Source organism: Coregonus clupeaformis, unplaced genomic scaffold (assembly GCF_020615455.1).
Source record: "Coregonus clupeaformis isolate EN_2021a unplaced genomic scaffold, ASM2061545v1 scaf1700, whole genome shotgun sequence".
Taxonomy (NCBI): Eukaryota; Metazoa; Chordata; class Actinopteri; order Salmoniformes; family Salmonidae; genus Coregonus; species Coregonus clupeaformis.
Window position 1 is genome coordinate 84,796 of NW_025535154.1, and position 15,130 is coordinate 99,925.

General features: G+C 42.8%; 1 protein-coding gene, 1 long non-coding RNA gene and 2 pseudogenes across 3 annotated transcripts; all 4 read right to left on the reverse strand.

The window, feature by feature from the left end:
* Positions 1–3,631: 3,631 nt before the first annotated feature.
* On the reverse strand, positions 3,632–3,738 carry LOC123487401 (annotated as a pseudogene).
* Positions 3,739–4,905: 1,167 nt separating this feature from the next.
* LOC123487400 lies at positions 4,906–5,025 on the reverse strand (annotated as a pseudogene).
* Positions 5,026–5,384: 359 nt separating this feature from the next.
* Positions 5,385–11,107, reverse strand: LOC123487399 (serine/threonine-protein phosphatase 6 regulatory ankyrin repeat subunit A-like). Its single transcript, XM_045218641.1, has 3 exons — positions 11,053–11,107; positions 5,974–6,061; positions 5,385–5,572 (listed from the first exon to the last, which is right to left on the reverse strand). The coding sequence occupies exons 2-3, from the start codon at positions 6,059–6,061 to the stop codon at positions 5,385–5,387; spliced, it is 276 nt and encodes a 91-aa protein (XP_045074576.1). The 5' UTR covers positions 11,053–11,107.
* A 14-nt stretch (positions 11,108–11,121) lies between these two features.
* LOC123487398 lies at positions 11,122–14,376 on the reverse strand. 2 transcript variants are annotated; one of them, XR_006659760.1, is made up of 3 exons: positions 14,334–14,376; positions 11,381–11,451; positions 11,122–11,253 (listed from the first exon to the last, which is right to left on the reverse strand). It is a non-coding gene; the product is annotated as an uncharacterized LOC123487398 (long non-coding RNA). The 2 variants fall into 2 exon arrangements; XR_006659761.1 differs by lacking the exon at positions 14,334–14,376 and adding an exon at positions 11,591–11,606.
* Between the last annotated feature and the right edge of the window lie 754 nt (positions 14,377–15,130).

The following is a 15,130-nucleotide window of genomic DNA, read 5'->3' on the forward strand; positions in this document are numbered from 1 at the left end:
CAGAGGTTCATCAGCAGTTTAAAGACCTGCTTAGTAGAGGACGAGATGGCGTATTTAGGCTGGTATGGCAGTAAGGAGGGAACAACTTGGTACACTATAGAAAGAAGTGTACACAAAGAACAGAAAGTATCACTTTGTGACACAAACTGAAGAAGCCAACCCTTGCTTACATATTTGAGTTTGGGGGGGAAGAGCATATCCTATGTTGATTTATGACAAGTCATTGATAGGGCTATAAAATAAAGGAGAAAACGGAATCAGACATTAAACCGAAATTCAACAATATTAAACATTTATTGAACTTAGTAAGAAATCAACTAAATCGATTAACTTGTTAGGAAAAGCATTCATTTGCCCAAGTCAATCATAAGACATGAACAAAAATGCATCAGTGATTCGGATTTCCATGAACTTTCTGGAACGGCACAGGAATGCCCCCTGTTGTGTGCATGTGTGGGCGCACGGAGTCTACACTTTGTGTAGCCGTAGCATGATGCTAATGATAACTTTTCTGGTAGGGAAGGAATGGTTTCAAAACCTTCGCAAGTAAATGTAACTACAAAGTAGCCTATGACTGCGGCAGAATTATACGTGATATGATCACCCAGTGGCATTTGTTCTACAGCAACACCGCTTAACCAAACAAAGGTCTCTTCCTGGTGCACGCTTGCATTTAAGGGAAACACCCAATAATGTTTACATTTTTTCCCAGACCCCACAAAGGTCACCTGATAGGGTTTAAAATTGTGGGACATAGAACATCCAATTGTGCTGTTTTGCTATTAAAAAAGGTGTACTTTTGAGAGCGAAAACCTCAAAGGGACAAATCAACGGGAAATCTAAACGGAGAAAAGGGAACTTGGGAATTAACGGAATCAGGCAAAACATTGAAGGGATTTTATAGTGCCCTAATGGACTACAGACATTGACTGTCTCCTAGACTAAAAACAAAGGCCGCAGGTACTGCCCATATTTTGAGGGAAACGCACCGTCCATTATTTGATTTGATAGGGCAGGGCAGCACACACAAACTGCATTTAGTCAATAACAATCATGATATTATTAGGGTGATAAATAAAAGGAGTTGTCACGACACAAGAGCACGTAGGGACAAAAAGCTACAGCAAGGTATTCCCAGGCGTTCCCATCCAAGTACTAACCAGGCCCGAACCCGCTTAGCTTCCGAAAAGAAGGGGATTCAGGTGGTATGGCCATAGAGGGAAAACCTTGGTACACAAAAAGTAACGTGTCACTCACTCTGAAAGGGACACAGAAACGTATCCACTTTGTGACACAAACTGAAGAAGCTCAACCCTTGCAAATATATAATATATATATATATATATATATATATATATATATATATATATTGAGTTTGGGGGGAAGAGGGATATCTATGTGATTTATGACAAGTTCATTGATAGGGCCATAAAATAGGGCTATGGGACCGAATCAGGAATCCAGACATTAAAGAAATTCAACAATATTCAAACATTTATTGAACTTAGTAAGAAATCAACTAAATCTATTCAACTTGTTAGAAAACGATTCATTTGCCCAAGTCAATCATAAGACATGAACAAAATGCATCAGTGATTCGTATTTCCATGAACTTTCTGGGAACGGCACAGGAATGCCCCGTTGTGTGCATGTGTGGGGGAGCGCGCGGATGTACACTTTGTGTAGCGGAAGCGATGAGCTAATGATAACCTCTTCTGGTAGGGAAGGAATGGCTTTCCCCCAAACCTCAAGTAAATGTTAACTACAAAGTAGCCTATGCCTGCCTGGCAGAATTATACCGTGATATTTGCATCACTCCAGTGGCCATTTGTTCTACAGCAACACCGCTTAACCAAACAAAGGTCTCTTCCTGGTGCACGCTTGCATTTAAGGGTAACTACACCCCAAAATCTAAATGTCTTACATTTTTCCCAGACCCCACAAATGGTACCTGATAGGGTTTAAACATTGTTGTGGACATAGAACATCCAATTGTGCTGTTTTGCTATTAAAAAGGTGTAATTTTGAGAGCGAAAACGCCAAAACAGGGACAAACGGTCAACGGGGAAATCTAAACGGAGAAAAGGGAACTTGGGAATTAACGGAATCAGGCAAAACATTGAAGGGATTTTATAGTGCCCTAACGGACTACAGACATTGACTGTTCCTAGACTAAAAACAAAGGCTGCATGTACTGCCTATATTTTGAGGGAAACGCACTGTCCATTATTTGATTTGATCAGGGCAGGGCAGCACACACAAACTGCATTTAGTCAATAACAATCATGATATTATTAGGGTGATAAATAAAAGGCAGTTGTCATGACACAAGAGCACACGGTACTGGGACAAAAGCTTACAGCACAGGATTACCAGGCGGTCTCCCATCCAAGTACTAACCAGGCCCGACCCTGCTTAGTCCGAGATCGGAGAGATCGGGCGTATTCAGGCTGGTATGGCCGGAAGCAAGGGAACAACCTTGGTACACTATATAAAGTCAAGTGTGTACTCACTGAAAGGGACACAGAAACATCACTTTGTGACACAAACTGAAGAAGCTCAACCCTTGCTTAATCAATAAATATATATATATATATATATATATATATATATATATATATATATATATATGAGTGTTGGGGGAAGAGGGATATCCTAGTGATTTATGACAAGTCATTGACTAGGGCCATAAAATAGGCGCTAGAGAATCACGGAATCAGACATTAAACCGAAAATGCAACAATATTAAACATTTATTGAACTTAGTAAGAAATCAACTAAATCTATTCAACTTGTTAGAAAACGCATTCATTTGCCCAAGTCAATCATAAGACATGAACAAAATGCATCAGTGATTCGTATTTCCATGAACTTTCTGGAAACGGCACAGGAATGCCCCCTGTCTGTGTGCATGTGTGAGGAAGGCGCAGATGTCTACACTTTGTGTAGCCGACGATGATGCTAATGATAACCTTCTTCTGGTAGGGAAGGAATGGCTTTCCCCAAAACCTTCGCAAGTAAATGTTAACTACAAAGTAGCCTATGCCTGCCTGGCAGAATTATACCGTGATCATTTGCATCACTCCAGTGGCCATTTGTTCTACAGCAACACCGCTTAACCAAACAAAGGTCTCTTCCTGGTGCACGCTTGCATTTAAGGGTAACTACACCCCAAAAATCTAAATGTCTTACATTTTTCCCAGACCTCACAAATGGTCACCTGATAGGGTTTAAACATTGTTGTGGGACATAGAACATCCAATTGTGCTGTTTTGCTATTAAAAAGGTGTACTTTTGAGAGCGAAAACCTGCACAAAACAGGGACAAACGGTCAACGGGGAAATCTAAACGGAGAAAAGGGAACTTGGGAATTAACGGAATCAGGCAAAACATTGAAGGGATTTTATAGTGCCCAAGGACTACAGACATTGACTGTCTCCTAGACTAAAAACAAAGGCTGCATGTACTGCCTATATTTTGAGGGGAAACGCACTGTCCATTATTTGATTTGATCAGGGCAGGGCAGCACACACAAACTGCATTTAGTCCAATAACAATCCATGATATTATTAGGGTGATAAATAAAAGGCAGTTGCTCCATGACACAAGAGCACGCTCTACTGGGACAAAAAGCTTACAGCACATGGTATTCCCAGGCGGTCTCCCATCCAAGTACTAACCAGGCCCGACCCTGCTTAGCTTCCGAGATCAGGGATTCAGGCTGGTATGGCCGCAAGCGAGGGAACAACTCTTGGTACACTATATAAAGTCAATGTGTCACTCACTCTGAAAGGGACACAGAAACGTATCCACTTTGTGACACAAACTGAAGAAGCTCAACCCCGCTTCATCAAATATATATATATATATATATATATATATATATTTGAGTCTTGTTGGGGGGAAGAGGGCATATCCTATGTTGATTTATGACAAGTTCATTGACTAGGGCCCTATAAAATAGGCGCATGGACCGAATCAACGGAATCCAGACATTAAACCGAAATTCAACAATATTCAAACATTTATTGAACTTAGTAAGAAATCAACTAAATCTATTCAACTTGTTAGAAAACGCATTCATTTGCCCAAGTCAATCATAAGACATGAACAAAATGCATCAGTGATTCAGTATTTCCATGAACTTTCTGAAACGGCACAGGAATGCCCCTGTCTGTGTGCATGTGTGCGGTAAGGCGCGCATGTCTACACTTTGTGTAGCCATAGCGATGATGCTAATGATAACCTTCTTCTGGTAGGGAAGGAATGGCTTTCCCCAAAACCTTCGCAAAGTAAATGTTAACTACAAAGTAGCCTATGACTGCCTGGCAGAATTATACCGTGATCATTTGCATCACTCCAGTGGCCATTTGTTCTACAGCAACACCGCTTAACCAAACAAAGGTCTCTTCCTGGTGCACGCTTGCATTTAAGGGTAACTACACCCCAAAATCTAAATGTCTTACATTTTTCCCAGACCTCACAAATGGTCACCTGATAGGGTTTAAACATTGTTGTGGACATAGAACATCCAATTGTGCTGTTTTGCTATTAAAAAGGTGTACTTTTGAGAGCTTAAAACCGCCAAAACAGGGACAAACGGTCAACGGGGAAATCTAAACGGAGAAAAGGGAACTTGGGAATTAACGGAATCAGGCAAAACATTGAAGGGATTTTATAGTGCCCTAATGGACTACAGACATTGACTGTCTCCTAGACTAAAAACAAAGGCTGCATGTACTGCCTATATTTTGAGGGAAACGACTGTCCATTATTTGATTTGATCAGGGCAGGGCAGCACACACAAACTGCATTTAGTCCAATAACAATCCATGATATTATTAGGGTGATAAATAAAAGGCAGTTGCTCCATGACACAAGAGCACGCTCTACTGGGACAAAAACACTTTACAGCACCTGGTATTCCCAGGCGGTCTCCTATCCAAGTACTGACCAGGCCCGACCCCTGCTTAGCTTCCGAGATCGGACGAGATCGAGCGTATTCAGGCTGGTATGGCCGTAAGTAGGAACAACTCTTGGTACACTATATAAAGTCAATGTGTCACTCACTCTGAAAGGGACACAGAAACGTATCCACTTTGTGACACAAACTGAAGAAGCTCAACCCTTGCTTACATTTCCAAATATATATATATATATATATATATATATTTGAGTCTTGTTGGGGGAGAGGGCATATCCTATGTTGATTTATGACAAGTTCATTGACTAGGGCCCTATAAAATAGGGCGTGGACCGAATCACGGAATCCAGACATTAAACCGAAATTCAACAATATTCAAACATTTATTGAACTTAGTAAGAAATCAACTAAATCTATTCAACTTGTTAGAAAAACCACTGGCTTCTAACCTCTCTCTTCATTACATATGAAAACCCCCTACACATTTGAATGCGTGTTGACTCACATCCACACCAAGGTCCAGGAGGTACTTGACCACACTGATCATTCCACTGGAGGCTGCAGAGTGGAGAGGGGTGTAGGCCTTCTTGTTTTTACAGGACACCTCTGATCCATGAGAGGCCAGCAGTTTCACCACCTCAATGTGCCCTATGGTAGAGAGAGAAGGGGAGGGATAAAGAGAGAGAGAGAGAGAGAGAGAGAGAGAGAGAGAGAGAGAGAGAGAGAGAGAGAGAGAGAGAGAGAGAGAGGGAGGGAGAAGTAAGGGGGTTAAGAGAGAAACAGAGATACAAACACAGAGAGATAGGCAGAGAGAGGGAGAGATAGATTAGTTTACAGTGGTACACAGCACCATAAGCAACACCTACATCATGTTAGTACAACTGAAAACATCTAATCAACCTACTTTAGTACATGATTCTGACATAATAACACACTAGACGTGGGCTCATACAGCTGAGCTGTGAGACTAACACACAGTCCATTCATTCATTCATTCATTGGTATAAAGGACATTAGTCAGAATGTAAATGATGTGGTAAACTCATCACCCATGTAAGCAGCCCAGTGGATTGCTCGGCGATCCTTCTTGTCAAAGGCATTAATGTTGGCTCCTCTGGAGAGAAGCAGCCTCACCATCTAACAGGGAGAGGAGAGAGAAACAAAACACAGGTTGAGGAAAACTAAACAGCAAAATCCGCTAAATCTGGCTTCAAAGCCTTCCCTTTAAAATTATATATTTTGTATTCACAATGAATGAAAGATAACATGTAAAGACATGGTACATTTCTCCCCTTTTAGTCCCCTTGACCTCCCCTCCCCCAGAATGCCTCCAAACACATTTAAAAAGAAAGGGAAAGTAATTGAGTTACATGTCAGAAAACAAAACAAAAGTATACAACAACGTTACCTCAAGCAAAAAATGTAATAGCCTAACAATTTCAGGTGATTAAGTGATTTTATAGGCCTATATAGCAGTAATCTCAAGGTGGGGCCAAGAGTACTAATCTGGAGGAAGTGTTTGGAGCTGTTCAAAATAGGATATCATCGGGTCCCAGGAGGAATAAAATGAGTTGGTTGACCCTCGAATGGTAACTTCATTTTTTCTCATTTTAGGAACAGCTTCAGATCTTTGAGCCAAAGAGAGGCTAAGGGAGGATTGATAGATTTCCAATCCAATAAAATCCTTCTGCGGGCTAACATGGAGGCAAAGGCAATGGCATCTAGCTGTCTATTGGTCAGAGAAGGATTGTTGTTTGGTACTCCAAAAATAGCAATTTCTGCACTAGGCTGCAACTTTATATCAAATGCTTCAGAAAGGGTTTTAAATAGTGGACAAATAATCTGCCAGACGGGGACAGGACCAGAACATGTGGGTCAAGTCCGCCAAGGAGCTTTTACACCTGTCACATGTACCATCAATATTTGGGTAGAATTTGGACAATCTGGCCTTACTGAAATGGATACGGTAAAGTACCTTAAACTGTATAAGGCTGAGCCGGGCACAAGAGGAGCTTCCATTTACCCTCAGTAAGGCATTTCACACTCAGATCGGATTTTATTCAAAGCCTCCTCTGAACAAACTCAAGCATACAACTAGGGCTGTGATGGTCATGGAACTTCAGGTGTCGGTGATTGGCGTGTCTTATGTACGTGGTCATCGACAAAACTGACAGCTGACAGGGGGGCGGGACGGACATTAGCAAAGGAAAACATTAGCGCGTTTAGGCCAGTCTTGCTCTCAAGTTTGGGGAAGCTAATTTTCTCCATGAAAAATACAGCATTCCATGCATCATCACATTTGCAAACTTATAAAAAAAAAAAATTGTTCACCTTTATTTAACCAGGTAAGCCAGTTGAGAACAAGTTCTCATTTACAACTGCGACCTGGCCAAGATAAAGCAAAGCAGTGCGATAAAAACAACACAGAGTTACATTTGGGGTAAAAAACATAAAGTCAAAAATACAACAGAAAATATATATACAGTGTGTGCAAATGTAGCAAGTTATGGAGGTAAGGCAATAAATAGGCTATAGTGCAGAATAATTACAATAGTATTAACACTGGAATGCTAGATGTGCAAGAGATTATGTGCAAATAGAGATACCGGGGGTGCAAAAGAGCAAAATAAATAACAATATAGGGATGAGGTAGTTGGGTGGGCTAATTTCAGATGGGCTGTGTACAGGTGCAGTGATCGGTAAGGTGCTCTGACAACTGATGCTTAAAGTTATTGAGGGAGATAAGAGTCTCCAGCTTCAGAGATTTTTGCAATTCGTTCCAGTCATTGGCAGCAGAGAACTGGAAGGAATGGCGGCCAAAGGAGGTGTTGGCTTTGGGAATGACCAGTGAGATATACCTGCTGGAGCGCAGACTACGGGTGGGTGCTGCTATGGTGACCAATGAGCTAAGATAAGGCGGGGATTTGCCTAGCAGTGATTTATAGATGGCCTGGAGCCAGTGGGTTTGACGACGAACATGTAGTGAGGACCAGCCAACAAGAGCGTACAGGTCACAGTGGTGGGTAGTGTATGGGGCTTTGGAGACAAAACGGATGGCACTGTGATAGACTACATCCAGTTTGCTGAGTAGAGTGTTGGAGGCTATTTTGTAAATGACATCGCCGAAGTCAAGGATCGGTAGGATAGTCAGTTTTACGAGGGCATGTTTGGCAGCATGAGTGAAGGAGGCTTTGTTTGCGGAAATAGGAAGCCGATTCTAGATTTAACTTTGGATTGGAGATTCTTTATGTGAGTCTGGAAGGAGAGTTTACAGTCTAACCAGACACCTAGATATTTGTAGTTGTCCACATACTTCTAGGTCAGACCCACGAGAGTGGTGATTCTAGTCGGGTGGGCGGGGTGCCAGCAGCGTTCGATTGAAAAGCATACATTTAGTTTTACTAGTGTTTAAGAGCAGTTGGAGGCTACTGAAGGAGTGTTGTATGGCATTGAAGCTCGTTTGGAGGTTTGTTAACACAGTGTCCAATGAAGGGCCAGATGTATACAAAATGGTGTCGTCATGCGAGAGGTGGATCTGAGAGTCACCAGCAGCAAGAGCGACATCATTGATATACACGGAGAAAAGTGTCGGCCCAAGAATTGAACCCTGTGGCACCCCCATAGAGACTGCCATAGGTCCAGACAACAGGCCCTCCGATTTGACACACTGAACTCTATCTGAGAAGTAGTTGGTGAACCAGGCGAGGCAGTCATTTGAGAAACCAAGGCTATTTAGTCTGCCAATAAGAATGCGGTGGTTGACAGAGTCGAAAGCCTTGGCCAGGTCGATGAAGACGGCTGCACAGTACTGTCTATTATCAATTGCGGTTATAATATCGCTTAGGACCTTGAGCGTGGCTGAAGTGCACCCATGACCAGCTCGGAACTTATGTAAAATAGCTGACTATTCCTAATGTGATTAGTAAATTGGATAGTCATAATTTAGGCTAATAATATAACTCAATCACAGGCTGTTCAATGCAGCGGGTGGTGGAGTAGGTTTCTTTTCACTGGAAAAATGTGGCCTTTTATTATTTTAAAATCACGCAATTCTACTACACTTTATATGACTAGAGAGATTAGCAGAATCTTTTTCAACACGACTTTCAAGTGGCACTGACCCAGTGATAAAGACAGTGAATATGCACACTCACCGGGGATATAGCCGATGCCAATAATACTGTTCCCTCAATTAAGTTGAGGATTTTGATCATTAAAAAGACATTAGTATTTTCATCTTCTTCTCTTTGAAGCAATAAGCCAATTGCTTTCCAAACTGTTTCCCTCCATTGTATTTTGAAAAATTGCGATATGCCTGGTTGAGCCTCTCTTTCACTGACATTCACAACTCAACAGTCATCTATTTGGAAGCCTATTCGCCGCACCCGCTGCCTTCCGACAGGCTACGCGATTTAAAACAATCCAGAAGAAGCTAATGATCATGCTTTCTGGTATAGTATACACACGTAACATGTAGGATTCCCAGAATATGTTCTATATTCTCATTATTAACTCATTATAATCAGTGGTTTAATTAGAGTATGATTGGCTAAATAAAACAATGGGCCTATGGTAATGCAACATTAAGTGATTCAAGGAAACTAGCCTATTTTGTTTGTTTATTTGCTCGGCATCTGAATTACAATTATTCATGAACAATAATTTTGCATAGCTTATTCTTTTAACATTGAATAGCCTATAAATGGTTATTACAGCTTAGTTATTAAAACTTCATTTCTCACAAGAATGAGGTTGTGAATTGGGAGGTTCAGCTCGGTCTGGGCCTTACTAGGTCCCTCTTTTAAATCGCCAGCTCTGCTAAAAAAGTGCCCACCAGAGTTCTACATAGGCCTAGAACACGGCCTGTGCTCTGGCTTCACATTGATGGTGACAGCGAGATGGAGATTGTGGCCAAAGCAATTTAGCCAAGGCCAGTTCAGTTGCCTCACTTCAGCCACAATGTTGGCCCTGTTGTCTGTGGCGATACAGGACATTAGATTTTCGTCAAGGGCCCAGTCAAGGAATTCCGAATGTAGGTTGTTTCCAAACAGTTGGATTTCAGTGTCCAGTCTTTCGTCAGATAGTGCACTGTTAGGTTCATGTAAGGAGTCATATTTACACTTGACCACATGTCCATATTCAGTGCAAAAATAAACAAATCTACGTCTTTAGCTCTGCCTGAACCTCCCCCTTCACCTTGTTGAACAAGGTAGGGACCGCTGTTTGAGACAAATACTTTCTCCCCGGTAACTCGGGAGAGTCTGTCAAATTTCCAGAGCATTTATTTGAAGGCGGGTTTCTCCACCGTCAGTAAAGGCACCATTCCTATGACTAAATAACGAGTTCCAGTGTCTGGCAGTGCTCGCCACTTATCGGTGTCCCGCTTGTGGTGCTGGAATTCTTAGTAGGTAGCCTATGGGTTTTGCGCATATTCTGCAAACAGGCTGGCCAAGTCATCTGGTTCTCCATCGTCGTTAGGTGTGAAACTGAAATGTGCCCAAACAGGTTGTTATGGGGTTTTTTTTGCAATGAGAGCCATCTTTTTCACCTCACTCCTCTGATCTACTGTAACAATGAAAAAGGTCAGAGGTGAAGGTCAGAGGTCAGAGGCTACCCACCCACCCCCAGCCTGTAGGCTATAGATCTAGAGGTACTATAGTTACCCCCGGTCCCCACTTTTCACCTCACCCCCCCCCCTCTTCAATTAACCTGAATTGACCTTCAAAGATTCTCTCCTATTCGCGCATAGAGCAGATTTGGTGATTGCGGTGCATCAAAAGATAGTCCATCTATTAAACTGTCTATATCTCCTCCAACTAAGTCAGCAAAACAATACCATATAATCAATAGTTAACACTCCCGCTATGGATAAAGTATATCTACATTAAAAATAAAGGTGATAAAACATTTTATGGAGAGAAAATCATACTTCTTTTTGGTTTTGACGGTAATTTTATTTTCATGGTGTTCTTCATCCAAAACCGTCAATGTCACGGTTATCCAATTACCGTCACAGCCCTACATACAACCATTGTAAGTAATCGGATGCACAGTAAGCTCAACGTGGGGATAGGGCAGGTATAAAGTGTAGACTACAGTGTGTAATCATGTCCATGCTAATTGCTAACCTCCTGGTGTCCACTGAAGGCTGCATGGTGCAGCGCCGTGCGCCCGGCCCGGTCTGACACGCTCACGTTGCTGAGGAGAGGGACCAGGGCCTCGGCACAGCGGACTGCCTTATTGGCCGCAGCGATGTGGAGCGGCGTTTGCCAGTTCTTGTCCCTGGCGTTCACGTCAGTAGAGTGTTTCAATAACACCTGGACAGCCTCCTACAGGAACACAGTTCAAATCATGTTCAACTTTGTTTAAAGTGCATTTAAAAATCACAACACACTTAACAGTCAAACACATATGCACAGGAGTGTGTGTGAGGGCTGACAGTATCACTACACGTACCTCACTGCAGGAAGCCAAGGCCCGGTGCAGAGGAGTGAGCCACTTGTTGTCTTTGGCATTTACTCTGGCTCCTGGGACACAGACAGAAAAACAGGTGACAGACCGACAGGGGGACAGACCGACAGGGGACACATTCAGTGCCTAACAACACACTATACAATACAAGTAAAATGATATACAACATAATTCTGACAAAAAAAAATGACATACCTGTACACGAAGAGACAACACACAATAGCTTAGCCCTTGGTGCAGCCACAGCCTCGGGCACCTGCGTGAGCACATAGAAACTCACTGTCTAATCAGAGACTTCAACACATTAGTTCCCACAATGAGTTCATCAACCTGCCCATCAACAATAAGCACTGGGACTACATAACAGAAGCCATAAAGTTGAATTTTTAAGTCACACATGCCCACTGGGCTAGTTTGTTCCCACCACAACCCACCAGGATGATGTCTGAAGGAGCTAGAAAGTTCCCCTCTACCACTCCTGCCTCCCTCAACCGAGGTACAATATCTGCGCGCAGAGTAGTAGCCATGGACCCACTATCTAACATCCCCTTCAGCTCAACTTTATCCTGTACTAGCACAGTGGTGTAAAACAAACTGTCATTCTGAGTAATTCTCATTGTGTTCTGAAAAATTACTGTGTTGTTCTTGGGTACTGACTCACAAAAGTAAGAATAAACAGATTGGATATCATCATCAGTGGAGGAAAAATAAGAATGCCCCACATTGCCCTCCTCAGAACGGAGGCTTTTCAGTTTTCCTGAGACCTGCCAGTCTGTCCACATCCAGGGTTCTGTCGCTGCCCAGCCTCACTACAGTCAAAGCTCATGTGGCCCGGAGAAAAGCACTTGACGCACAGCTGGTGCATCTGACACTGAGCTTTGGTCCAGTGATTAGTGCTTCCACAGTCAGCGCACTCATGCTGAAGTTTGTGGAACTGTTTACGGGGCCCTCTACATTTAACATGTTTAAGTCATTTAGCAGACGCTCTTATCCAGAGCGACTTACAGTTAGTGCATACGTTACTTTTTTTTTTCATACCCCCGTGGGAATCGAACCCACAACCCTGGCGTTGCAAACACCATGCTCTACGAACTGAGCCGGCCATTCCCTCCACTACCCTAGGCGACGCTGGTCCAATTGTGTGCCGCCCCATGGGTCTCCCCGGTCGCGGCCGGCTACGACAGAGCCTGGATTCAAACCAGGATCTCTAGTGGCACAGCTAGCACTGCGATGTAGTGCCTTAGACCACTGTGCCACTCACAGACTGAGTATTGCTGAGTATTGCTGACCAGAGCCTTCTCTAACAAAGTCAAAACTTTCTTTAATGTCCCACCCTCAGATACAGATGATGCCTGGTCTGGTTCACGGCCACATTGAGAAAAAAGATGACACATTAGGTCTTTTTCACAGGACCCACTCCCTCCTGAGGGCAGTCAAAAACAGCAGCAACCTGCTGTGAAAGTTGTGTTCTACATGCTTTACGTTCCTTAACAGTTCATCCAACCGATCCTGTACCTCACTGGCTGTCCAGTCACGAATGGGTTTGCTCTTGAACACTTGGGCCAACTCTTTATCAGGACAGTTGCGTACAAACATGACTGCCAATTCTGAGCACTGATTGGGTAAGGTCCTGCCCTCACTCACAAGGTACTGTTCGGCTGCCTCTGCAGCTTTGTTAAGCCTAATCCAGAAATCTATTGGACCCTCATTAGCATATGGTTTGATTGAATAGAAATCAGCTAATGGCATACCTGAGCAGACAGTATCCCCAAAGTGTTGCTTGAAAACACTGAACACCGCCTTAACATCTGTGACAACAAGGTTGTTACGCTTCCAGACTTTGGTCACATCCCGTGCTCTCCCCATGAGCCTAGACATCACCTCCCCAACATTCCCAGACCCAGTGTAACCCCTCTCTCTAGGTAGACTTCCATTAACCCTCCCACTCCAGGACAGAGTACTTATCTGAGCCATCACCCCTAAAAAGAGGTGGAGCACTAACATCTGACTTCACAACCAGATTCAGCTTGGACGCATCAATAAAGGTTGACCCACACTGCTCAGGCAGGGGAAACTGCTGGGGTTGGTGAGGGGGACGGGCAGGAGAAAGACTTGAAACCCCAGGCTGCAGTAAACCCGCTCTGATAGATTCTCCTATCTCTGAACCAATCTGCTTAATAAGGTCACTAAGCTGACTCGGAGGCGTCCCATTATCACCGAGTACTGTGGATGATGGTACATCAAAAGACAGAGGTGGGATACCCTGGTCAGGTGGAACAAACAGCCTACCCCTCCCAGTGCTTGCAAACTCAGGACAAGCAAACGCTCTACTCCCAGGAGCTGACTGTACAATTGGTGTAAATGGAAGGACACCCCCCCTCTACCCACACTAAAATCCACAGCATAACACGTCTTATGGATTTGAGAATCTTCCATGGCTCAACAGAGCACTAAAATACAATGTAATTTAGTGCATTCAAATACCAAAAAAATTAATGCAATAAACAAATTCATCCAAAACATACAAATAAGCACGAATACCTGTATCTAATGAATATTCTACATTCACTTTCACTGTTTACAGTATATATTCACTTACAGTAAGCCATCAACAAATTCACATGCGCAGGTCGCGGCACCTCATCCACATGCACAGCTCCGGCGGTCGGCTTGAGCTGACCAGTCGGCAGGTCACGTAATTAGGACACTGCCACAACTGGAATTCTGATGGTTGGATAATTTTTATTCGACCTGCACACGAAGAGACAACACACAATATGTTAGCTCTTGGTGCAGCCACAGCTCTCGGGCACCTTGCTAGTTGAAGGTCAGGCAAAAATGAACAGGTGCTGCATGCACACATTCAGTGCCTAACAACACACTATACAATACAAGTAAAATGATATACAACATAATTCTGACAAAATAAATGACATACCTGTACACGAAGAGACAACACACAATAGCTTAGCCCTTGGTGCAGCCACAGCTCTCGGACACCTGCGTGAGCACATAGAAACTCACTCAAACACTGACCCAAATACTCCCGAGTTACAATAGGTACCCTAATTAGCGAGCTCGGTGAAAGTTGTTAACATACATCTTTATATTGTCCACATTGTAACAAAACCTGTAGTTGCGTAACAGCACTTTGTGTAACTTTACCACAGTTTTATATCGACAAATTACGGCGCCAAGGACAACATACCTTGCTAGTTGAAGGTCAGGCAAAAGAGAACAATAAGAGGGTACATAAATACAGATAACCCGCGATGGACCAAACCAAAATATACACAACTTTTACAATTAGGTCTATTTGCAATATAGATACATAAAAAATGTTTGTACACCAAAAAATAACATTAGCTATGCAGCTGTAATTAAATAAAGAAACCACATTGAAATTATTATTATTAACTTATTAACATCCCCTCTTGACCTGGCCTACTTGAACTGTCCTTGTGTGCAATTTGGTGCATAATCTAGGGGAACAACATCACACTACTACACATATAATTCAAGTCATACCTTTATTGTCATTCATGCTCTTATTTTTAACCTAGTAGTTTTGCAAAAGTGTAACCTGCGTCAATTCTAGGAAATATTGGAATAACGTGCTTAAGAGGAGCCCTGACACGCACAACAGGATAACACAACTACCACATTTTCAATTGACAATCATTGATTTAAATGGATGTGGTCAATAGATTTGTATAGGCATATATACTAATTTAA